Here is a 24,736-nt window from a genome sequence, read left to right as displayed (position 1 = left end):
AACAGTGAGGAAGAAGTACAACTTGGATTTAAAAGGATAATGACTTCTTTTTAGGAGAGACCTAAACTATCTTATTATTCTTCAGAATTAAATCTGGGCAATTAAATAAACCATATAATTTCCCCATTTATTCAAATTTATGGTTACTTACTCCTAATTGTCTAACCTTTGTTTCTCTTCTTAATTGATATTAAGACAGAAAACAAAGGTTAAAAAAAAGATTCTCCTTCCCACACTCAAGGAATTCAATACTTAGTTCATCTTTCTCCAACTCTTGGTCAAATAACAAAGGGCTTCTATATACATGCTGATATACTCTCAATTACCCTAACTTCTCAATTCCTGTGTCCTGAATCCACATAACATACTCTGCTGAAATGACATAAACTAAGCACCCCACCTCCCCGATTCCTTTTTTCTTTCACTTCATGCAATGGCAAGAAGAACAGGAAACTTAAAAACTAAATGAGGACTGAAGTTGCCAAAGAAAGTGATAATTAATGGTAGTAACCCAATCTGGCTTTCTATATCCATGCTTCTTAATTTCATAGATAATTTCTTAAAGTGGATAAATGAGACACACTCACCTAAACTGTGATCTAAAGTTCGCTGGTGTCCTTAAAAATATATTACTGGTTTAACAGTGGGCCTTTTTTTTTAAACCCAGGGTCAAGTTTTTAAGAGAAATGAGATTCACAGAAGCTTATATTTATTTTACATTCCACTAATTCCCCATAATGATTTTGCAGAAATAGAAGCACACTTTGTTCTTATCTCTAAAAATGTCAGCAACAGATGAAACAGAAAATTGTCCCTCTAGATTAGCCTCGAGGAACATTTTTTTGTGGATAGTATCTAAGTTCCTATTAAGTTTTTCAAGCCATGAGAGTTGCAACAAACTAGTTCAACTAGTTTAACTAGAGGTTGTAATTTGGCCTAACTCCTCTTCATCACATTTCATCTCTCCACCAAGAAGAAATGTAGGAAGGCTTTGCATTTTTAAATTGACAAAATCAGTTACAAAAGAACACAAAAAGATGAACATAAGACTTGGAAGTTTGGAATAATTGGTAGAAAATATTTAATAAATAACTGAATTCTCTGAAGAATAGAATAGTTCAGATGGAAGACAAAAACGCTGAGATCATCAGACATATCACTAAGTAAAAATTTCAAAACAGAGCAAAGTGCAAATCAATAGAATCCATAACATGCCAACTGAGAACTCCATATTTAACTAACCCAGAAAGTAGTCCTATCAAACTCTCAAGATTCAGTAAGAAAAGCTTAGAAGAAGCAAACCATATTTCAAGAACTATATATTTGATAAGAGTAGGAATTTTTATGGAAGACATAAAATGAGGCGGAAATAAAGCCTGGAATGTAATATACCAAATACAATAAAAAGGTAGAGATAATAGGATGATAAGATTTAAACTTGAAAGGCAGCTCAGAGGTCTTTTAGATCAGTCTCTTCATTTTATAGATGAGGAAATTAGACCTAGAAAGATAAAGCTACTGAAATTAACCTTAACCCCCAAACTACCTATCAAAAAAAACTGAGCATATTTCTTCAGGGAAAAAAAGAAGGGTTTTTAGAAGAACCAATGAATTTCTCAGCCTCTCCTCAAACTGCTCACCCTTCTCACCCATCCTTATATTTTTAGGTTATCATAATATAATCAACTCATTCCCCTACTTTCTGTCTATATAAAGTCCTTCTAACTGCTTAAAAATGATAAGGATGTTAGGAATTACAGGTATCATCTTCCCATATAGGAATACAGTTTAACTTTATTGAGTCCTTTATGATATAATTTTCATTTTTACCTTTTTATGTTTCTCTTGAGTCTTGTATTTGAAAGTTAAATTCTCTATTTACCTCTGGTCTTTTCATCAGGAATACTAAGAAGTCATCTATTTCACTGAATATCCACTTTTTCTCTTGAAAAAATTATACTCAATTTTGCTGAATAGGTTATTCGTGGTGGTAATCCTAGGTCCTTTGCCTTCCAGAATTATCACATTATAAGCTCTCTGCTCCTTTAACATGGTGGCTGCTAAATCTTGTGTGATCCTAACTGTGGCTCCATAATATCAGAATGGTTTATTTCTGGCTGCTTGCAATATTTAATCTTTGGCCTGGGATTTGGCTACAGTATTCCTGGGAGTTTTCATTTGGGAATCACTTTCAGATTGGTGGATTCTCCAATTTCTATTTTGCCCTCTGGTTCTGAAATATCAAATTAGAAACAATGTATACAAACAATTCCAAGAAATATGGAAAGATCTGTATGAATTGATGTAGACTGAAGAAAGCTGATTCAAAAGAACAATATACTCCCTAAATATAACAGCATTTATGAAAACAATGTCAAATCACAACAAAATAGCTTAAATACAATGAACAATGATGAAACTACTTTGTTAAAGTTAGAAGAGAAAACCTTCCTTTTTTTGTAACATACACTATCAGTCACAATCACTTTATGTTGTCTGCTTGAACTTTTGGAAGAGTGTACATTATGGCTTTTGTGTTTATCTTTCCTATATTAAAGCAAAATCTATTAATTAATATGTTTTTCAATCTGTGAATCCAAATGTGTTGCTTTACTTGAAGGAAATACTTTATGTGGGAAACTATGGTTTCATTCTAAGAAGAGATCTCTTGGTTTTTTATCAACTACCCTATTAAAATCAGAACTGTCATTCGTCATTGACTTATCAGGAATTAAAGTCTTTTTATCTGAGGGAAAATATCACAAGATTGAGGTACATTTTCTTTTTCTTTGCCAAGTGTCCCTAAACCCTAAACATTTTAAACTTCCCCCCAAACTCACAGCATGTGAACACATTACCTCTTTTTTTTCACGTGAACAGGACCTGCTTCTTCCAGCCTTTCGCAGAGTGTGACCTGTAGCAGTTCAGAAGCATAGCTGGAGATTATAGGTACTTTAGAGTAGCAGATTATCACAGAAAAACCCTTTTATTTGCTCATTCAATTGGCAGGACCAATCACAATCAAGTGATTTTTAAGAAAATGTACCCTATTATTGTAGTGAAGAGAAAATGACATCTTTTTTTTAAATAGACCAACATAGAGAGATGGTAATTTCACATGTTCATATTATTTGACTATAATGAACAAAGCCATAAACCCTTTAATCTAATACATTATCTGCATTCAGAAAGGAAGGGCTGGTAGACTTTGGTTTCTTAGTTGAATTAAAATCTTTATTAAATTGTTTGGAATTACATAAACTGACTTCCACAAAATGTACTATGCAGCACCTTTTTTTGTGAATACACACTGATGTATTACACCGTACACCTGAACTCACCATTTTCAAATATTCGGCAACCTTGCCATTTGAATTAGCAGTAATCACACATATTTCACATAATGGGCAATTTCACTGTGAATTGAAAGCTTTTTGAGAAAACTGGCAAATTGAAATTTGCAGATATACATAAATTCAATAGACTAATATCATAATATTTAAATATACTGTTTCAAGTTCACTTTGCAAAACTTTTACATAGTCATGTGAAAATAAGATGATATTTTAATGGAAAATTAATGTATTGAATTACTTTAAAATGTAAGATTAAAGAATATACATATTTGGAACTTAACTGCCAAAGTCAAGAGCTGTAGTCTGTCATTTGCAAGCGTAATTATGCTTCCCAATTAGACTAACTATATCATCTTTAAGGACTGATACCTCCCACAGGTCACAAAGCCTATCAGCTAGGCTACCAGCAAGGATGCATTTAAACTATCCTACACTGGAAGTGATTAAATCCTAAAAAAAAAAAAAAAAAATCAAAGCAATCCTGTGCCCTTCTGATCATTTATTTCGGCATTTCAACATTCTCATACTTCACAAGTTCCTCCACATAGTTGAAGGATCTTCATTTTGCCCTCAATAATAATTTCTTTGGCCTAAATTAGCTGATATCTTTTTATCTCTCTTACTAAAACAATTCTTTAATTTTTAGAAATTTCACCCTTTGCAATATTCTCTTTAGTATTTAGTATTTATTTAGTATTTAGTACTATGACCACAGTAATACCCAAGTATGTCCCTGAAATTGTCAAAATTTCAGTCTAGAATCAGGTAATCCTAGCACTGGAAAGGCCTTTAAGGGGTCAGCAAGTTTAACTGATACTTGACATGTGACAACCTCTTTGAGATTCCACTTCCTCACCTGAGAAATGAAAGAATTGGACTGAATAAACTCTAGGTCCTTTACTGCTCTGATGTTTTATGAGTCTTAACATGTCTGTGGTCATCTGGCTTCTACTTAAAATGCTTCCAATGCTGGGGAATTCACTATTTCATAAGCTATTTCATTCAAATGATTCTACTCTTTCTTAGTTCTGTTGGAACTCCTCCCTCATACTGAGTAGGAATGTGGCTCTTTGGATTTCACCCAATAAGCCACATTCTGCCTCCTGGGACTGTAGAGTTAGGGCTAATATCTCATCGACCTGACAGTCTCTCAGACAGACACTTGAAGATGACTTATCCCTCAGAGATCTTCATTTCTCCCTGCTAAATATAACCAGTTCTTTCAACTGAGCTTCAGATGATTGTGAGTTCCTATGAAAAAATTCACAAATATTCTTGTATACTTAAATAACATCTATACAGACATACATTCATATGTATACATTTAGGGATCTGGGGGATACCCACCTGCCACCAGTTCCGAGCTCCAGTCCCTGTGATAATTTTGGAGGGTATCCTTGTATTCTATATGGTGACAAGAATGAAAAAACAAAAACTAAAGTAATGACCCTTTGCAATAACTTCTAGGCACCTCTTTCAATTCACAAAAAGACCAGCCTGAGAGAGGGATTAATGGCATACATCTGAGTTAAAGTAGGAGGAAGGAGAAGGGATTGAAGGATAAATATATATTTGTCCTTGACCCTCCTCCACCCAAGTTTCTCAGTTTTCTATGCACTCATTTCCACAGCTTATCTATAAAAATATCAATAACTCACATTTGTAGAGGGTATTAGGGTTTAAAAGCATCTCTGCATGGTAGGTAGTAGAAGTATTACTACCTCCAAATTATAGATGAGGAAACTGAGGTTAAGAGATGTAAGATAGGGAGGTCCTAGGTTCAAATCCGGCCTCAGACACTTCCCAGTTGTGTGACCCTGGGCAAGTCACTTGACCCCCATTGCCTACCCTTACCACTCTTCCACCTATAAGTCAATACACAGAAGTTAAGGGTTTAAAATTAAAAAAAAACAAAAACAAAAACAAAAAAAAGAGATGTAAGATAATAGCAACAATAATAACTGACATTTATGCTATATTTTAAAGGTTTGAAAATCACTGTACAAACATTATTTTATTTAAACTTCATGAGAACCAAGTGAAATCAGGTATTGAGGGGAAGAGAAAGTAGCAAAATCTGGACTGATAACTTCATCAGTGCAGAGATGGAATTTCCTTCTCCCCCAATGATGATCAGCAATTCATCTAGAACACATAGGGTTAGAAATCTGTATGAGCACATTGAGAAGTTAAGTGATTTGCCCAAGTCAACATAGCTAGAATGTGTCAGAAGAAGAAACTAGATCTGAGTCTTCCTGATTCTAAGGGCGACCCTCTGCCCACCCTATCAAGTTAATTTTCTCTACAGGCATTATTATCCCCATTTTCGGGATGTGGAATCTGAGGCTAAGACCATACAACTAGTAAGGGCAGCAAACACAAGCTTGATGACACCAAAATCATCTGATTTTTCTATGATATTCTGCCCATTTTATCTATTAAGTGGAATAGCCAAGTTTTTATTTGTTAAAGTGGGTAAGAAATTGTCCATGACAAAAAAAAAAATACAAGAAGAACTCAATTCAACACGCATTTAATAATTCCTAAAGAAATAAAACAAAATCATTTCATGCCATTAAGTTCATTCCAATAGGGGATACAAAATGTACAAAAAAATTAAATACAAAGTATATACAAAATAATATATTGTAATATCAAGAGGATAGATACTAACAGGGGAGAACTGGAGGGTCTTCTGTTGAAGGCAGTACCTAAGTTGCTCTTTAACTTTGGAATGGCAGAAATAAAGAGACTGTACTCCAAATGTGGGGAGTAACCTGGGCAAAGGAGAGGGGAGATGGGCTATCACTTAGGAGGAGCAGCTGACTGAAATAGAGAGGAGAGCATGTGAGGGGGTAGGACATCAGTTAATTAATCCATCAAGTATTTCTCAAGCACTTCCTTTGGGTTAGGTGCTGGAGATAATAAGACAAGAATGTAACAGACTGTCATCAAAGAATTTGCTTTCTCACTGGGAAAACTAAATGCACTTAGATAAGTATATACAAACGACACACAAAGTAAATACAAAGCAATTTAAAAGAGGACTTAGGAATGGCTTCATGCAGGGGTTGAATAGAAGATGAACTCTGAAGAAACCTAGGGATAGATTCTAGGAAGGTGAGGTGGGATGGGAGTATATGACAGGAATGGGGAAGCAGCCAGACAGAGATGACTGGATTGCAGAGTCTGAGAAAAATAGTAATATCCAGGATGGCTACAAGGAGGTTGGTGGACCAGGTTATGAAAGACCTTAAGTCCCTCAAATCCTAAAAAACAGAGTTGACATTTTATTCCAGAGGCAATAGGAGACACAGATTTATTTTATTATTATTATTTTTTTTAACCCTTGTACTTCGGTGTATTGTCTCATACGTGGAAGAGTGGTAAGGGTGGGCAATAGGGGTCAAGTGACCTGCCCAGGGTCACACAGCTGGGAAGTGGCTGAGGCCGGGTTTGAACCTAGGACCTCCTGTCTCTAGGCCTGACTCTCACTCCACTGAACTACCCAGCTGCCCCAGGAGACACAGATTTTTGAGAAGGGGAGGGATAGAGTCAGTTCCATGTTTGGGAAAATTGGCAAATATATATATGCCAATATATTTGTTTGGGAATGTATCCCAAACAAATGGGATATATATATATATATATATATATATATATATATATATATATATATATATGACAAATAGAAGAAAGGAAAGACAGAAAATAGGGCATCCAATTAAAAGTTCAGTATAATTTGGGCCTGAACTGGGCCTCAAATTTAAGAAATAAGTAAAACTAGCTAACAGCTAAAAGGAAGCTGCATTGAGTAAAGAACACTAACTTAGGAGTCAGGAACCCTGGGTTCCAGTCCTAGGGCTCCTACTGTGCTCCTTTCTCTGTGCCTCCAGGACCTTATTGATAAATGAAGAGCTTGGACTAGACGTCCTAAGGTCTCTTCCATTTTTAACGTTCTTAGTTCTGTACTTAAGGTACCTTTTGAGCTCTGAAATGCAGTCTATATTCGAAGGTCCCTTCTACCACTACCATATCATGATTATATGATTCATCCACAAAATTAAGCAGCAGTTTAAAATTAGGGTATAGTGTTAAAAAATTACCATGATAAAAACATATAGATTGACCACTTAGCTAATTTAGAGTGAAATTTCTCATTTGCAAATTCAAAAATGAACCTTCCACTAGAGTTAATAGCATGTGTCTTTATTTATATATTTGGAAAACAATTTATTTCAAATTTATTTTAGTTTGCTGTCATTAGTAAAGAGCAATAACTACTGGCACTATGGATAGATGCTGGGCCTAGAATCAGGAAGACTGGAGTTCAAATCTAGCCCTAGATACTTATTAGCTGTATGGCCGTAGGCAAGTTACTTAACCTGTTTGCCTCAGTTTCCCCAGCTATAAAAATGAGGATAATAATAGCACCTAAATCCCAAGATGGCTGTGAAGAACAAATGAAATAGTATCTATAAAAAGTTAGTGTTTGATTTAGAACTATGCCCCAAAGCTAAAATTGTGCATACCCTTTGACTTGGCAATGCCATACTAAGAATGTATCCCAAACAAATCAAAGAAAAAGGAAAATATCTTGTATATACATGCTTTCTTAATTTTTCTGTTTTGTTTTGTTTTTTTTTAGTCTGTGTTCCCCTTGGCAATATGGTTAATATGAAGATATATTTTGTATAACTGCACATGAATAACCTATATCAAAATGCTTGCCTTCTCAAGGATGGAGAAAGGAGGGAGTTAGGAACTAAAAAATTATTTTAAAAAATTGTTTTAACATGTAATGAGAAAAAATAAAATATAAACGTTCTTTTAAAAAAAACTAATGCCTAGGACATAATAGAAGCTACATAAATGCTTATCCCCTTCCCTGCCATTCATTATGTACACTTTCCACTCTAATTTTTTAGAGATAACCCAAGGTAATATAGGCAACAAACAGCAAAAGTGGAATTAGTACTAAATATCATGTTCAGATAGTTCTTTCCATCACATTACTCTGTCAAAGTATGTCTTTAACTTCTCTAAATGCTTTCATACCTACTATCTCATTTTGTCCTCAAGCATATGAGAATACTACATTAATGCTAATCAAAGATTTTTAGGGAAAGAGGGCACTTTTTTATTTTTTTGGTATTACACAAGGTGATATGCTTTAGCCACGGTTCTCTAAGTAATGCCAGGTATTTGCTACATAAATGGTCATCACTTAATTTAGTAGATGTTTTTGGGGAAAAAAACCACATAAGTTGAATATACATTTTAGGAGTGAAATCCTATTTTCCCAACAAATGATTTCATACATGTTCTATCTCTATTCCTGGTTGACTTTCAATGACTTACTTCAATGATTTTTAAGTTCTTTTCTCTCTTAACCTCGTTTGTTTCAAGTCAATATGTATTTATTAAGTGCTTATTTAATATGCATTGTTCTAGAAGTGAGAATGCAAAAGCAAAAATTAAAAAGTTCTTACCCTCAAAGAGGGTATCCACATCTGGATAAGAAGATTCAAAATATATACATAACAAATATACATTTGTTGATAATAATGTCTACAAGAATCAGAAAAAAAGGCTTTAGACAAGAGGTGGGCCCTTCAGCTGAATCTTCAAGAGAGTTAGGGATTCCAAGAGGTGAAGGAATGATGGAGAATATTCAATGTAGGGAGATGGGCTGTGTTAATCGAAAACTGCAAGTAGGTCATTTGCCTGGAACGTAAAGTAATGTGAAATCAATCTAGAATTACAGGCTGGAGCAAGAGTGTGAAAATTCTTAAATGCCGAAAAAAGGAGTCTATACATTATAGTAGAAGCAATAGGGAGTTGCTGAACATTTCTGAATAGGAGAATGTCATGGTGATACCTGTCTTTAGGTATTCCAAAATGACAACAATATGGAGAATGAAGCAAAGAGGCAAGAGAGTGTAGACAGGGAGACTAATTAGGAGGGTACTGCAAGAGCCCAGAAACTAGGGCCTCAATTAGGTTGGTGGTTGTATGAGTAAAGGGAATTAATGCAAGCAAGGTTGTGTGGGTACATATTCTAGAGTCTCCTGGTTAAGTACCTGTTGATCTGTAAACCAATACAGTATCTATTGGATATTTAAGCAATGTTTTCTGCAGACATGTTAGGTTCAGTTTGTTTAAGGTACCCAACTTGTATTAACTCAAGAAAGTCAAACAAGAATATTGGTGACCACTCAAGTATCCTGGTATCATGAAAAAAGCACTGGACTAGAAGTCATAACATAAATTTTATAGTTGGAAGGAACTTTAGAGTATATAGCTTTCTTATATAGGAAAACTGGGGCTAAGAAAGAAAAAATTAATCTACCCATAGTCACATAGATTGTAAATAGCAGTTAGGATTGAAAACATGGTCACAGAATCATATATATAGAATTGGAAGGAAACCTAAAGGTCATTTATGTCAGTTCCTTTATTTTACAGATAAGGAAACTGAGGCCAAAATAAGCTAAGTGACTTTCCCAAGTTCACACAGGTAGTACATAGCAAAGCCAGGATTCTAACTCAGATTGACAGATACCAAGTTTAATGCTTTTCTAGTATACCCTAATGACTCCAAATCCAGTGCTGGTCCCCTTCTTTCATCACACTGAAGATTAAGACTTGAATTCTAGTCTAGGCTCTTCCATTTATTACTTACATGACATTGGGTAAATCACTTCACTGTGGATCTTAGTAACATAATGAGTTTGAACTAAATGTTCTCTTAAGATGTAAAGATCTGATTCTGAGACCTGACTCTGAATTCAATGTCCCTAAAGGACAAAGCATTCACTTTTTTCTCCTCTCTCTCCCCTCATATTCGTCACAAAAAGAATTCATGTAAACCTCAATATTTGTAACACTCTTAGAAGACATCTGATATAAAGTGAAAAGTTGGAAAAGATGGGCTGGACAATGACATGGAGTCATCAAAAATATAAGCACATGAGATAAAATATGATAAGTAATGCCTTGTTCTAAATAATTTTTACTATGGAGAATTAAAGGGAAATTGCACAAATCTCATAAGAAAGATGGCTTTCACCCACAATGGGATCCACTAGGGGGAGGGTGAGCTCCACTGTATACATTTCCCCACATAAAGAAACTATTTATGTTGAGAGACCTTATAAGACTTTCCTCCAAAGAGCCAAAAGAATGCAATTTGTTAAAGAAAAAAAAAAGATTCAAACAAATAATCCCGAGGAAGATCAGACTGAAATATCCTAAATGATAACTAGGAAAAAAGATTTGTATGATATTAGGAAGGGACAAATTATATTTTTAAGGGATTATCCCAGACTATGAGAAAAAAGACAAAAACTAAAGGATAATATAATGTGTTTTCTGAAAACTGAAATTAACAGTCATGCATTCATTGGGAAAGCTAACAATAATTTACAATGTTCACATAGATGCTGGAATGTTATAAGAAATCCATTTCTTCAGAGATCAGAAAAAAGATTGTGGGTGAGGGCGGGGAGACAAAAGTAAGATTGCTCCTTGACCTGGGGCAAGTTGCTCTATTTCTGTGGGATCGATTTCTTCATCTGTAAAATGAACGGTATCTACCAGATGATCTCTGAGGTCTTTCCCAGTTCTACAAGTCAACAATTCTATTTATCTGTCTGGAAATCCTGGGAATTGTGGTGACTATCTAGTATTCTGATTGACCTTTTAAAAGTTCAAAAACCCAAGAGTGGCAATTGCCATTTGAACCCCTCAGTCTAGTTCCACTTCTTGAACCTTCCATCTCAGATCTTGCCAGGAGGAAATTATGAATGAATCATAGGTATTGTGTATATAGGAAAAGGAAGCACTGGGGAACATTTCTTCTATTCTGTCTCCATTTCATTATCAAGAATATTTTTGTAGGGACTCAATTTAAAAGAACCTATTATAAATAATGGTAATATGTGGAAAATAAAAGTGAAAATCTTAATAAAAGTTTTATTAACCTTCTTGATCTAAGATACATACACATACCCTTTCATCTCTCAATTATTCAACTAAATTTTAAATGTTCTTTAGGTTCAGTTATCTAAAAGGTCAATATTATAATCACTCTTTGCTGGTGTTTTAAAATGATTCCAAGTACCTTAATCTAGTCAAACTGGATTGATACCTGTTCCATATACATAATAAATTATCTCCCACCTTTGTGTCTTGGCAAAAGTGGTCCACTTGATATTTTTAATACACTACTTTTTCACTACTCACTTAGAATAACTAATTTCTCTGAAAGCACAGTTTAGCTACCACATTCTAAGGAGTCCTTTCCTGATGCCCAGTTACCAGTATTCTCACTCTCTTGAAACTTTTTTATATATTTTTATTTACTTGTATACATGTCATATATCCCCAGTAGAATATAAGTCCCTTGAGGGTAGAGACTATTTTGTTATTGCTTTGTGTCCTTGCTTCCTAACACAGAACAGATGTTTAGAAAATACTTTTTGGACTGAATTGAGTTTCTCTACATGCTCGATTCCAATAGTCATTATACTACTTTAGGCCTCAGGGTTCCCATCCTAGATCTGCTACTTACTTACCTGTATGACCATGTCACTTTCTGAGCCAGTTTCCTCATGAGGTCCCTTCTAGGCCTTTAAATTAATGTCATCCTTTGACCTCCTCTATACTTACTCTATCAAAATAACTTAATTGTTCTTTCTGCTTTCAAACTCTCCTCTCCCATTTATCTTCCTCTATGAAGGTGTTAAAATAATCTTCCTAAGGAATAAGCCTGACTTCACATCCCTGCTCAAAAATTCTCTTTTCCACTAAGAAATCAGCCTGGCATTTAAAACCCTCCAAAACATGGCTTCCACTTACCATTTCTGGCTCATTTCATATTTTCTTCTTTTATGTGCTCTATGTTTAAGTCAAAATAGTCCAGTAAGCACTTTCTGAATTCAGCCTTCCTCCTCCTCTTATCTCTATACCTTTAAGAAGGCTAGGCCTTATCCTGAAGAAGGTACTAACATTTTCATCTTAAAACCCTTAGCTTCGGAGGTCAGCTGAGGTACCAATTTCTAAGCCTAAGACTGGCCTTCTATTGTTGGTGTCTGCTCCCTCATCAAATTATCTCATATTTACTTATCAATGAGTTCCCCTAGAAAAAAAATCTAAGCTCCTAGAGGGTTAGGATTATTTCATTTTTCTCTTTTTATGTCCAGTGCCTAGCAAAATATTTCACATGAGACTTTTTTTAGTTGATTACTAAGTAGGACATGTACATACAAAAAATGGACTTTCAATTAATTAATACACTTTGGTTCCACCTTCATGAGCTATTCCTGACCCCATCTATATCCACCTGAGACTTGTAAAGAAAATTCTAAAAAAGCATTTGCATTTTTTCTGGGAAAACATCCTAGAATGGCCCAAAAGGTAATCACTGAAGATTTTTTGCATTTAGAAAACTACTCTGCCAAATTGCCTGTGGAAGTTTGAGAAATGGTATAAAAGATTAATTTATGAAAAGAAATTCATATTTCTTGTTCAGACTTTTCCAAAATTTAGAAAACTTCAAGATGGAAACTGTAGGTATTAGCGACAAGAATGCAAAGAGAAAAAAAAGGGCAGATTGAGTCACCAAAAATTGGAAGAGTAGATTCTAATTCTGTGGTTGTGGCTAACATCATCAGTTTAAAATGGAATCTCTACCTCAAAAGAGGATAATAGGCCATTCTTCCCACCAACCTAATTCAAAAGGCTTTGGGACTTGATTGACAAAATGTGTATAAATAATTTTGATCTCTTGGGGAAAATAATGCTAGACATTCTTTGTGGTAGAAAAGAAATAAAATCAAAGTGAGTACTCTGACTGGGGAATGGTTGGGGAAAAACCCTGTTATTTGAATGTAATAGAAGAAGATTATGAAGTAAGTCATGATGAATATGAGAAATTCAGAAAACACAGGGAAGAAAACTGGTATGATAAATGGGGAAAAACCAATATATTCAATGACTACAACAAAATAAATGAAATAACTTAAAGAAAGGAATACTCTGAACCAAACTCTCAAACAGAAAGGCAAACATGGAAAAGTCAATAAAAGTCCTAAAGGATATATTGTGAACTATAACTCTCTTTGGGGGACAGGAAGTAGGTGAATGGGGTATGCCATTAAGACAGTATGTTGTATCCATTTTTAGACTTCATTGATCAGTAAATAAGCACTGATTAAGTGCTTATTAAGTCCTAAGGATACAAAAATGGTAAAAGTCTCTACCCTCAGGGATCTCATATCCTAGTCAGATATTTGTGTTTAAGAGTGTTTTGTCATGAAGGACTAGGGAGAGAGCTTCCCATTCCCCAAGACTGTAGTATAAAAACGAAAAGCATTCACCAAACATTTTTTTAATGATAAAGAAACAGAATGCAGAATGTGGCACATTGGAAAGAACACTGGGAGTTGGGAGACTGGGGTCTACCATTTAACTTTTACTCAGGGCAAATCATTTTACCTCACTAGACCTCACTTTCATCCTCTGTAAACTGAAGGTTGATTAAATGATCACTAAAGTACCTTCTAATTCTAACATTCCATGTTCTAATATCCTTTCTAGCTCTAACATTTTGTGATTCCATCACTTTAAGTCTAACTGCTATGTTCAGAAAAAATGGTCATATTTGCAAACCTCCTATGATTCATAGCAGCATTTCTCTGCAGTGATGCTATTCACTGCTCCACTAGAACTTTGACAACTTGCACATTAAGCTGCCCTTTGGATAACAAGTTAGAAGACCAATATTTAAATCCTACTTTTGTATTTCTTAGCTATCTGACCTCAGGTAAATCACTTTCCTACTCTTAGTCTCACTGTAGTCCTCAGTAAAATGAGGGGGGTGAGCAGTTAGACTGAAATCCTATGAAATTCTTTACAAGTTTTTGGATGAACAAAGAAAACCCTTATTAACGAGGTATGCACAGTGCTGAGCTTTGTGAATATAGGTATAAAAGTGAGATAGACCCTACACTCAAGTTCAATTTTTTTTTAAACTCTTACCTTCCATCTTGGAGTCAATACTGTGTATTGGCTCCTAGGCAGAAGAGTGGTAAGGGCTAGGCAATGGGGGTTAAGTGACTTGCCCAGGGTCACACAGCTAGGAAGTGTCTGAGGCCAGATTTGAACCTAGGAGCTCCTGTCTCTAGTCCTGGCTCTCAATCCACTGAGTCATCCAGCTGCCTCCAAGTTCAAATTTTAATAGGTGAAGATAATAAAGACTGGTGGCCAAACTCTTTCCAGAAATAATGACAGTGTGCTGATTTGATTACTGTTCTCACAGCATGAGAGAGAAAGAAGGAAAGGAAGGTATCCTGGGTGGCAGTTTGGAAAATGTATAGAATGCTTTAAAATATATGGAAGAGTGCTTATACTTGTTCTATTTAACCCAAGGGACAGAACAAGGGTGATGGGATATTAAAAAAAGGCAAATTTAGGCTTTGTGTCAACAAAGACTTCTGAACTAGTTATCCAAAAGTGTAACTCTCTGCCTCTGGAGGTGATGGGTTCTTCTTCATTTAAAGTGTTTAAGGACAGGGTGGAAGAGTACTTCTCAGACATGTTTTAGTGGAAGATGCCTTTAGGGTGTAGACCAGACTAGATGGATGATGATCCCTTATAATTATGGAATTTTATGTAACTAAGATTCCTAAGTACTGAGGTAATATTTATTCGGGGGAATGTAACTGAGTCTTCAAGGATTTTAGATACAGTAAAAATGGTAGCATGCTACCAAAGGAGGCATGGGGAAAACTTTAGTAACATCAACAAGAAAAGGGGTGGGTGGAAGAGAAAGAATGAATGGGAGAGTAAATACAAAGTCAGAAATAGGAAAATGAGAGAAAGAAAAAATATAAATGGAGATAGAATGGTCTAATAAAATTTGTGGATAGGAGATACTAAGGCAGAGCCAAATTATCCAGAAGTTAAATGAACATTTTGTTATAGTTCAATAGTTTCAGTCATGCCTGACTCTTTGTATCCCTAGTTGAGGTTTTCTTGGCAAAGATACTGGAGTGGTTCCTTCTCTAGCTCCTTTTACAGATAGGGAAACTGAGGCAAACAGGATTAAGTGACTTGCCCACAGTTACATAACTAGTGTCTGAGACCACCTAGTTGCTCCATTTTTTATATTTTTTCATGGAAGCAATGTCCTGAGTAAAAAAAAAAAAAAAAAAAAAAAAAAAGGTTAGAAGTTAGGAGATATTGGTTCTACCTCTGCTAATAACTTGCTATGCAGCCTTGAGTGAGTTATTTAAATTCTCTGAGTTCATTTCCTCCACTGTAAAATAAAGCTGGACCAGATAATAGCTCTAAGAGGATATAGGTACCTCTGTGAGAGAGAAAAAAGTCATGGTTGGTGAACAGTCAATCAGCCAATAAGCATTTTTAATTTACTATGTATGATTCAGGTACTGTGCTAAATACAAAAAAAAAAAAAAAAAAAAAAAAGCCAAAATAATTCCTGCTTTCAAGAGGGGTACATTCTAATAGGAGAGATAACATGTAAATGATGAGGTACATTCAAGTTACGAGCAATCAGAGTCCTTGCTCATGCTGCATGCTCAGGAAGGGGCTTAGCACAGTCAATGAACATTACATCTGGAGTAAGAAAATCTGGTTTGAGACCGAACACTACCATTTGCTAACAGTTATCCCTGACAAGCTATTTTAACTTTCCAAGTCTGTTTTCTTATTTCATTTCCTTATCATTCTTTGAAAATCTGTACTTTTTTCAATGTCCACACTCTTTCCAATACAGATTGCAAAGTTTCCATGACCAGTAAATGGGTTTTTGGAATTGCTGAGGTTTCTCAAAACCTATCTAAGGTAGTACTCAAACAATAAACCTGGGGTCTTGTGGTCTTTATTTTTTCTTATTATTTAGAGGCAGCCGGTTGCACAATGGATAGACTACTAGGCTCAAAGTCGGGAAGACCTGAGTTCAAATTTGACCTCACTCATTAGTGGCACGATCCTGGGCAAATCAGTTAACCTCTGGTTGCATCAGCTTCCTCAGCTTTCAAATGGGAACAGTATTAGCATCTACCTTGAAAGGCTAGTGTGTGAGTATTTGTAAAAGCACTTAGCACAGAGACAGTAGGCACTATATTAAGGCTTATTTCCCACTCTTTCCTTTACAAAAAGCTTTCTCATCTTGGCAGAATCTGCCAGAGTTCACAGTTCTTTGGCATAATCCTTGTTGATTAAAATCATCTATATACAATAGTGTACAGAAGGTCCTTTGTGGAAGTATCTCTACAATATGGAAATAATAAAACTTATGTCACATTATCTCCCCTCAGCTGTAGTTCTGAGATAATATTTGCATTATCCCTTCAAAAGGCTGCTATATACAAGTGCTTTGTAATTCAGAAAGTACTATAGAAATAGTTATTATGGCAGTAGGTGGCACAGTGGATACAGCACTGTCCTGGAATCAGGAAATTCATACATGACCGTAGACATTTACTAGTTGTGTTACCTTAGGCAAATCACTTCACCCTGTTTGCCTCAGTTTCTTCATTTGCAAAATAAGCTGGAGAAGGAAATGGCAAATCCCTAAAGTGTCTTTGCCAAGAAAACCCCAGTTAGGGTCATGAAGTCAGACATGGCTGAATAAGTTATTATTATAATAATCATTATATAGACAGTCCAACTAGTTATGAACAGATAATCCTACTTCTATCTCTAGAAATGGCAGTTCTGATTAGAGATAAACTGATTAGGCTCTCATTTCCCCCCCATTTCCACATCCTATGACTGAGGAATATTATATGAAATAAAATAGGGTCAAGCACTGCAATTGCTAAGTTGACAGGTATTGAATGAATGTTGAAGAAAATTGAAAGAAAAGAAATGAATTTGTTTGGAGAAATGGGAAGAAAGAATAGAGGACAATAGAATAGACACAGAGTTTCAGTGTTACATAAGTTTATTTTGCCTCATGAATGCTGTTTATTTTAAATGGGAAGAGAAACACACAAATCATAAAATGTCTGCTCAGGGAAGCAAACACAAGGACAAGAAAAGGCAAGGTATTTTAACAATATAAGTACCTTTTTCATGCAAACTCAAGACATTAGTTTGTGATCATTTTGATGAGCTAAATTGAATTTGACCTTTGCATCATCTATTTTTTTAAAGAGATTGTCAAACAAATTAATAAACAAGTAACATATTTATCCTGCAAAAAGTGAAGAATTTTCAGTGGTTTTCACAGGTAGCTTTTTAACAGAGCAGGCCTCATTTTTAAGGAACTGATTGCATATACATCTTTAGGGGATAATACAATTCTATCATTCAAAGGCAAACTGATATTCAATATTACGGTGTATCTTTTTGAAAAATTAAAAGATTCCTTCATAAGGAGAAAACTCACCACCAAACTGCCTGTTAATGTAAATCTGAAATATCATAGTTTGGGTTGTCCATTAAACTGGTTGTACTAAATATAATTTTTTTCTCTTTCATAGAAGTATTGAATTTCCTGATATTTTTCTCCCATCCATTCCCTCAATGGCACTTCCCTGCCTCCTCCCTCTCTTGCAAAAGTATTAAAGCTTATTCTTTACATGTGGAACTATAAATTTCCAAATAGCCACTAGGGCTTCACCTAATCAAATCTAAATTAAAATGACAATACAAGGTGAAAGGGGGTGATTAATGATTTCAGATAAAGCCTCTACATGGTACTACAGAAACCCTAGGGCTTTTTAAAGATTTCTCTTGAGCAAAGGTTTGAGCATTTTCAGGCTCAAATGCATTCATCAAACATATTTATTAAATTTTATAGGAGCCTAAATGTTAGGGGAGATGTAACTATAAATAGAACAGATTCATACTTTCAGATCACATGTAATAGTACTGATTCACTTTAAGAAATATTACTTCTTTGGGAAAGTTGAATGTAAATCAAATTTCATAATGCTGATCATTGGATATATACTGGGGAGTTTGATACTTAAATGAATTATGCAATGACTCTTTACAAAATGAATAATTACATCCTGTTTTTATTTTTTAAAACATCTATAAATTTGTGATTTACCATATATCTATCTATAAATATGAGATTTACTCACATAGGCTTAGAAGTCATAAAATTGTATTTCTTTAAAAATGTTCTAAAATCGCTCACTCTTCCAAAGAAGGGCAAACTGGTGTTGTTCGACTGTAATGAGTAGAGGTCTCCCTCAAGCAGGTAGCACAGCTCAATTGGCAGGATTTCTCCTGCCCCTCCCCATCTCAATATCGCAGTAACTAGAAACTCAGAGGAGCCAATCCTGTGTAAGTAAGGGGTTTGATTTGGTTTGTTTCTTGTCTGTGAAACCACTAGAACCAACAGGTCCACAATCAGTACTCATCCGAGCCCGTCTAGCACCGGGGAGAGGGAAGAAGGGGAAAGCCAGTGGGTAGACTGAGGCAGTCTCTCTATGGAGCTTGACAAAGTAAAGTTTTAAGTTACAGAAAGTAGCCACAGATCCTGGGATAGGGCTGAGAATAGCTATAAGTGCAGAGGTCAGACCTGTAACCTCAGGGCTGACAGGAGGTGATTTGGATAAAGTTTCAGCCATCACTTAAGAATTTGTTGTGGAGGTTTTTGTTTGTTTGTTTGTTTGTTTGTTTGTTTGTTTGTTTTGCAAGCCAGGAGATGGGGTAGCAGTAAAGAGCACAGTTCTAGATGACCAGGGTAGGTGTATTAGCGCTGCCACTGGTTACCTGGGTGTGACCCTGGACAAATTACTGAACCTATGTGGATCTCAGTTTCCTCATCTGCAAAAAGGGTAGAGTAAAGGTATGCACTCCTTTACTGGGAGCACTCTTTGGTAAAAAGCCCTTTATAAATGTGAATGTTATTTCCCTTCTTCTCCTCCTTTCCTCCCCGCCCCCAAATGCGTGACGTCCCCCTTCCGCCCATTTTATAGAAGTTCTACACCGAAGGAGAGGGAAACTTTGGACCCGCCACAAACAAAGTAGATGCGGGTCAGTTCTCCACATCTCCCTTCCTTCTTTCCAGCCCAACCCGTCATTGCGGACCCCAGAGGGGCCCAGGCCCACTAAATAGCACCATCACCAGCTCAGGGCGAAGGAAAACCCACCCCCGGATCTATGGAGGTTGGGGGTGCCAAGGAGACAAGGAGACGGACCCTAGAATCCCCGAGGGACAGAGTCGCAGGCCCAGTGGACACTCACCCTCCATCCCTAAGCAGCGGCGGTTCCGGGTTCTTGGACCGGAAGCGGCCCCTACAGTGTTTGCAGTTCCCCTGGTTACAAATCCGCTGCCGGCCAATGACCACGGCCTGGGACGAGCCTGGCCCGCCTCCTCGCCGGTAGTGACGTAAGCGTCGGCGCCGGCGCCCTGTGAATCTCCTCGCGGCTCTGGCTGACTGAGCCAGGGAAGGATGGACGCCCTCGAGTCCCTCTTGGACGAGGTGGCCCTGGAAGGACTGGATGGGTTGTCGGTGCCCACGCTGTGGAGCCGCCTGGAGTCGCGGGTGCCGCCCTTCCCGCTGCCGATGGAGCCCCACACGCAGCAGTTCCTGTGGCGGGCGCTGGCAGCCCACCCCGACATCCGCTTCTACGTGGAGCCCAGGGATCGACCTGAACTCCTGCTGCAAGACCGGTCAGGGGCCCAGCCCGGCCCGGGGGAAGGGGGGGGAGGGATGGGAAGGAGAGAGGACCCGGAGGCAGGCGGGCAGCGAGGAGTCCGAAGTGATGCTCCAGACTCCGGGGAGCCCGAGCTGGGCCCTGGACCTTAGGCTGGGAGGCAAGAGTTGCCCATGATGGTTGCAAAGTTGGAAAGGACCTTAGAGAGAGATCATCTATCTAGGCCAGCCTCCTCATTTTACGGATGAGGAAACTGAGGCTCGAGGTGGAGAAATGACCCACCCAAAGTCGTCAAATAGGTACCAAATAACTGACAGGTCATTTGGAAACCGGGCCCTCGCGTTTTGTTGTTCAGTTGTGTCCAACTCTTCATTACCCCATTTGGGTTTTTTTTTGGCAGAAATACTGGAGTGGTTTGTCATTTCAACTTCTCCAGCTCATTTGACAGATGAGGAAATCTAAGGCAAACAGGATTAAGTGATTTACCCAGGGTTATACAGCCAGTAAGTGTCAGAGGCCAGATTTCAACTCAGGAAGATGAATCTTCCTGACTACAGGCTGGACGCTAGGCACTGCACCTCCTTCTTGCCTCAGGCCTTTGTTTATGTGCCTTAAAATCTCTAGCTCATTCTGTAATCCTAAACTGGGTTTTGGAGATGAAAAAGCTCTACATTTATAGATGATTAGAGACTTTGGACAACATGCATTCTAACTCGTTTATTTTAGAACACCCTACTTTCTTGTAGGCTCTATGAGAGCAGGAAAGTTGCATGCCTTATCTGAATATCCTTTCTCTTTCAGTGCTCAGTACAGTATTCTGCAGACAGGAGGTGCTTATTAAGTTGAAATACTTTATTTTGATCAGATGAATAAATTGGGATCGGGAAAGGAGAAGTGACATTTTTAAAATAATGCATCTCCTAGTGCTGGTATTCAAATTTAGTACTCAGAACTCCCAGTTAATTGCACTTTCTACTATACTACTCTGTCTTCTTAAAGATCATATCCAGTCCAGTCCCTTCATTTTATAGGAGGACTTACTTGCTAAAGGTCATCCAGCTAATAAAAATCAGAGTCAGAAAAAGAATTGTAGGCTAGAGCTCTGCATGTGTATAATATTCCTGACATTTACTATATTAGAAATCTTAAATTTTGATCAAACAAACCTTCATGAAGCTACCAAATTATTCTAACCACAGAGTTCTCTTGCTCAATAAACTTCAGTGGCTCCTGATTACCTGCAGTATAAAATACAAATGCTCAACACTTAAGCTATTTTATATCTGACTTCTAGCTATCTTATTTGGTTTATTTCATATCATTCCCTTTCATGCATTCTATACGCCACCCACATCAGTTACTGACTGTTCACCAATATTAGCCAGATGCTGAACTATCTTTCAAGCATGAAATATACTACTTCTCATCTCATTCAAATCAATCTCATCTTTCAAGTCTGAGCTCAGATCTCACTTCCTCCATCAGTTCTGATATCCACTGCAGAATGTGTTCTCTCCTTCCTGAAACTTTCTTAGACCACTTTGTTGGATCTCTCCTTTTCCCTCATCACACTCCATTTTGTATTTTATTTGTGTATGTACATAATTTCTCCCTCTCTCCAACTACTCACACATTCTTCCCCATTAATTAAGTTTCCAGAAAACAAAAAGGACTTTTGTTTTTTGGATATGTTTTATACATTGTAGTTGGCACTTAATATTTTTGAAGTATTTATTGAGTATATCATAGACGAGATTCTTTTTTCTTCTTTATTATATGAAGAGGTTATGGTATATAGAAAGTGCAATAAAGTTGTAGCCAGAAAACTAAGATTTGAATTCTGGATTTTCCATTCAATACACTACATGCATAATCCTGGGCAAATCAGTTTAACCTCTCTAAGCTTCATTTCATCCATGTGGAAAATGAGTTTGGATCAGAAGACTTCTAAATTCTCTTTCAGCTCTGAGCCTGTGATCTTCAGTGACTGAACTTTAAGCTCTCTTCCTACTCTGGTTTCAGCATTTGAACAAGTACTTACTAATGTGCAAAGCTGTGCTGGATGTTGTACAGGATACATAGATGAATATGTTCCTGCTTCCCTCTCTCCCAGCTCTCAGGATATTGTAGCCTTGTGAGGGAAATAATACATCATTCAATCAGCAAGCATTTGTTAAATGCCTTCTGTGTAGCCAGCCCTATGTGCAGACATTGGAAATACAAGCATAATGAAACATTCCCTACTCTCAAGGAGCTTAATCACAACAAATATAAAGAGAATAAGTACAAGATACAAGGGAGCAAGAGGGAGGGCACTAGTGGTTGAGCTGGATTCGAAAAGACTTGGAAGAAGGTGATTTTTAAGCTGGGTCTTGAAGGAAGAAATATATTCTAGAAGTAACAAGGAATAACACGAGGGCAGCCAGTGCACAAGTGCAGAGACAAGTGGTAAAATATATTCATGTGGTAGGAACAGAAAAAAGGCTAAATGGACTGAATTTCTGAGGTTGTGAGGAGGAGTCATATAAGGAGAAGTTGGAACAATAGATTGGGAAGAAATTTTAAAGGTAAAACAGAAATTTTCTATTTTATCCAAGAGACAATAGAAAACTGTTGGGATTTATTGACTAGCGGAGTGGCATGGTCAGAGCTGCCCTCAAGGAAAATCAATTTAACATGTATTTGAAGAAGGGTTGGAATGGGGGAAAACTTGAGGCCATTGCCATAATGTAGGCAAAAGGTGATGAAGATCTGAACTAAGATAAATGAGTAAGATGTTGAAATGGAAAAAATTGACAACTGATTGGATATGTACTTTTATGGAGAGTGAGGAGTTAAGAATACTTCTGAGGCTACAAACCTTGGAGACTAAAGAATTGTGGTGCTGCTTTTATCAGAAATGGGAAGTTTAGAGGCAGGTAGGTGGCTCAGGGGATAGAGAGTCAGGCCTGGAGTAGAAAGGACCTGGGTTCAAATTTGGACTCAGACTCTTCCTAGTTGGGTAACCCTGGGCAAATCACTTAATACTGTTCATTTGGCCCTTGCCCTTCTGTCTAAGAGTTATTACTAGGACAGAAAGTAATGGTTTTGAATTTTTTTAAAAAAGGGAGATGGGAGATTTAGAGAAGGGATTGGGGGAGGGGCAAGGTATTCAGTGCAGATAATGAACTTTGTTTTCTATGAGTTGCTTTTGAGATGTCATATGAAATATCCACTAGGTGGTTGATAATGTGAGATTGGGCCTGAAGATATAGATCTGAGAACCATCTGCATACAGATGATTATTAAACTCATAGAAGTTAATGAGGTCATTAGAAGACTGAATGGAGTCATGGGGATCCATAGTTAGTGGATATAATGTGGATGATTTGCCAGTAAAGGAGACTGAGGAGTGGTATGGGAAAGTAGGGGTAAAACTAAAACTGGTAGGGGAAGAGCAAGAAAGAGTAGGGTTTAAAAAAAAAAAAAAAGAAAGAAAAAGAAAGGAAAGAGTTTCCAGGACCAAAAAAAAAAAAAAAAGGTGTCTGTGTGGGCGGGAGAGGGGTAAGTAGGAGTATCTCAGAAGAGAGGTAAAAAGACAAGAACTGAAGAGAAACTATCAGATTTGGTAGTTAAGAGATAATTGTACACTTTGGAGAGCAGTTTCAATAGAGTAATAAGGAAAGAAGCCAGGTTGCAAAAAGTCGAGCAAATGAGAGGAGAAAGGTGGCAGGACCACTTGTGTAGACAGTTTTTCTTGGTATTTGGCTCAGAAAGGGAGGAGAAATATAGAACAGTGGCTTGAAATTTGGAATTATACGCAAAGGGCTTTTAAAAGAATACATACCCTTTGATCCAGCTATACCACTACTGGGTTTGTACTCCGAAGAGATAATTAGGAAAAATGTTTGTACAAAAATACTCATAGCCTTACTCTTTGTGGTGGCAAAAAATTGGAAAATAAGGGGGTGTCCCATGATTAGGGAATAGCTGAACAAATTGTGGTAGGAGTGATGAACTGGAGGATTTCTATATGTCCTGGAAAGACCTCCAAGAGCTGATGCAAAGTGAAATGAGCAGAACCAAGAGAACATTGTACACTGAAAGTGACACATTGTGGAACTATCCAATGTGATGGACTTTACTACTAGTAGCAATACAATAATCCAGGACATTCCTGAAGGACTTATGAGAAAGGATGCTGTCCACATTGAGAGAAAGAACTATGGGAGTAGAAATACAAAAGAAAAACTTATGGCTTATGACCTCACTTGTTTATATGGATATATGATTTGGGGTTTCAGTTCTATGGTAAAAATGAATAATATGGAAATAGGTATCAAGTGATAACATTTGTGCAACCCAGTGGAATTGCTTACTGGCTTTGGGAGGTGAGAGGGGAGAGGAGAGGGAAAAAAATGAATCCTGTAAACATGGGAAAATATTTTTTAAAATAAAATTAAAATTAAAAAAAGATTAATAAACTGAAAAAAGAAGACAATGGCTTGAGAGGATGGTAGAGTCTAGTGAAGACTTTTTAAGGGTAAAGGAGAGTTGGCCTGATTGAAAATAGTGGAAGAAGAAACATATAAATAGTCAGAGGTTAGAGATTAGAGAAAAAGAAACGAATGACTGTAGCAGCTGTCTGCTGAAGAAGAATGGAGGGAGGAGGCAGCTGGGTAGCTCAGTGGATTGTCAGGCCTAGAGACTCGAGGTCTTAGGTTAAAATCTGGCCTCAGACATTTCCTAGC

General features: G+C 36.9%; 2 protein-coding genes across 2 annotated transcripts in view; one reads left to right on the top strand and one right to left on the bottom strand.

Moving 5' to 3' along the window:
• Positions 1–19,601, bottom strand: part of LOC123248525 (katanin interacting protein) — a 148,325-nt gene extending 128,724 nt beyond the window's left edge. The window contains exons 1-3 of the mRNA XM_044677331.1: positions 19,593–19,601; positions 4,704–4,760; positions 2,859–2,914 (exon numbers count right to left, since the gene is read on the bottom strand). Of these exons, the coding sequence (XP_044533266.1) occupies positions 2,859–2,914; positions 4,704–4,760; positions 19,593–19,599 (120 nt within the window). The 5' untranslated portion in view covers positions 19,600–19,601. The remainder of the gene's footprint in view (positions 1–2,858; positions 2,915–4,703; positions 4,761–19,592) is intronic.
• A 200-nt stretch (positions 19,602–19,801) lies between these two features.
• The window catches only part of GTF3C1 (general transcription factor IIIC subunit 1), a 143,797-nt gene continuing 138,862 nt past the window's right edge, over positions 19,802–24,736 (top strand). Inside the window, exon 1 of the mRNA XM_044656736.1 lies at positions 19,802–20,022. Coding sequence (XP_044512671.1) covers positions 19,802–20,022 — 221 coding nt within the window. The remainder of the gene's footprint in view (positions 20,023–24,736) is intronic.

This window comes from Gracilinanus agilis, chromosome 1 (genome assembly GCF_016433145.1).
Source record: "Gracilinanus agilis isolate LMUSP501 chromosome 1, AgileGrace, whole genome shotgun sequence".
Taxonomy (NCBI): Eukaryota; Metazoa; Chordata; class Mammalia; order Didelphimorphia; family Didelphidae; genus Gracilinanus; species Gracilinanus agilis.
The sequence above is the reverse complement of the archived record's forward strand: the minus strand, read 5'-3'. Positions and strand labels throughout refer to the sequence as shown.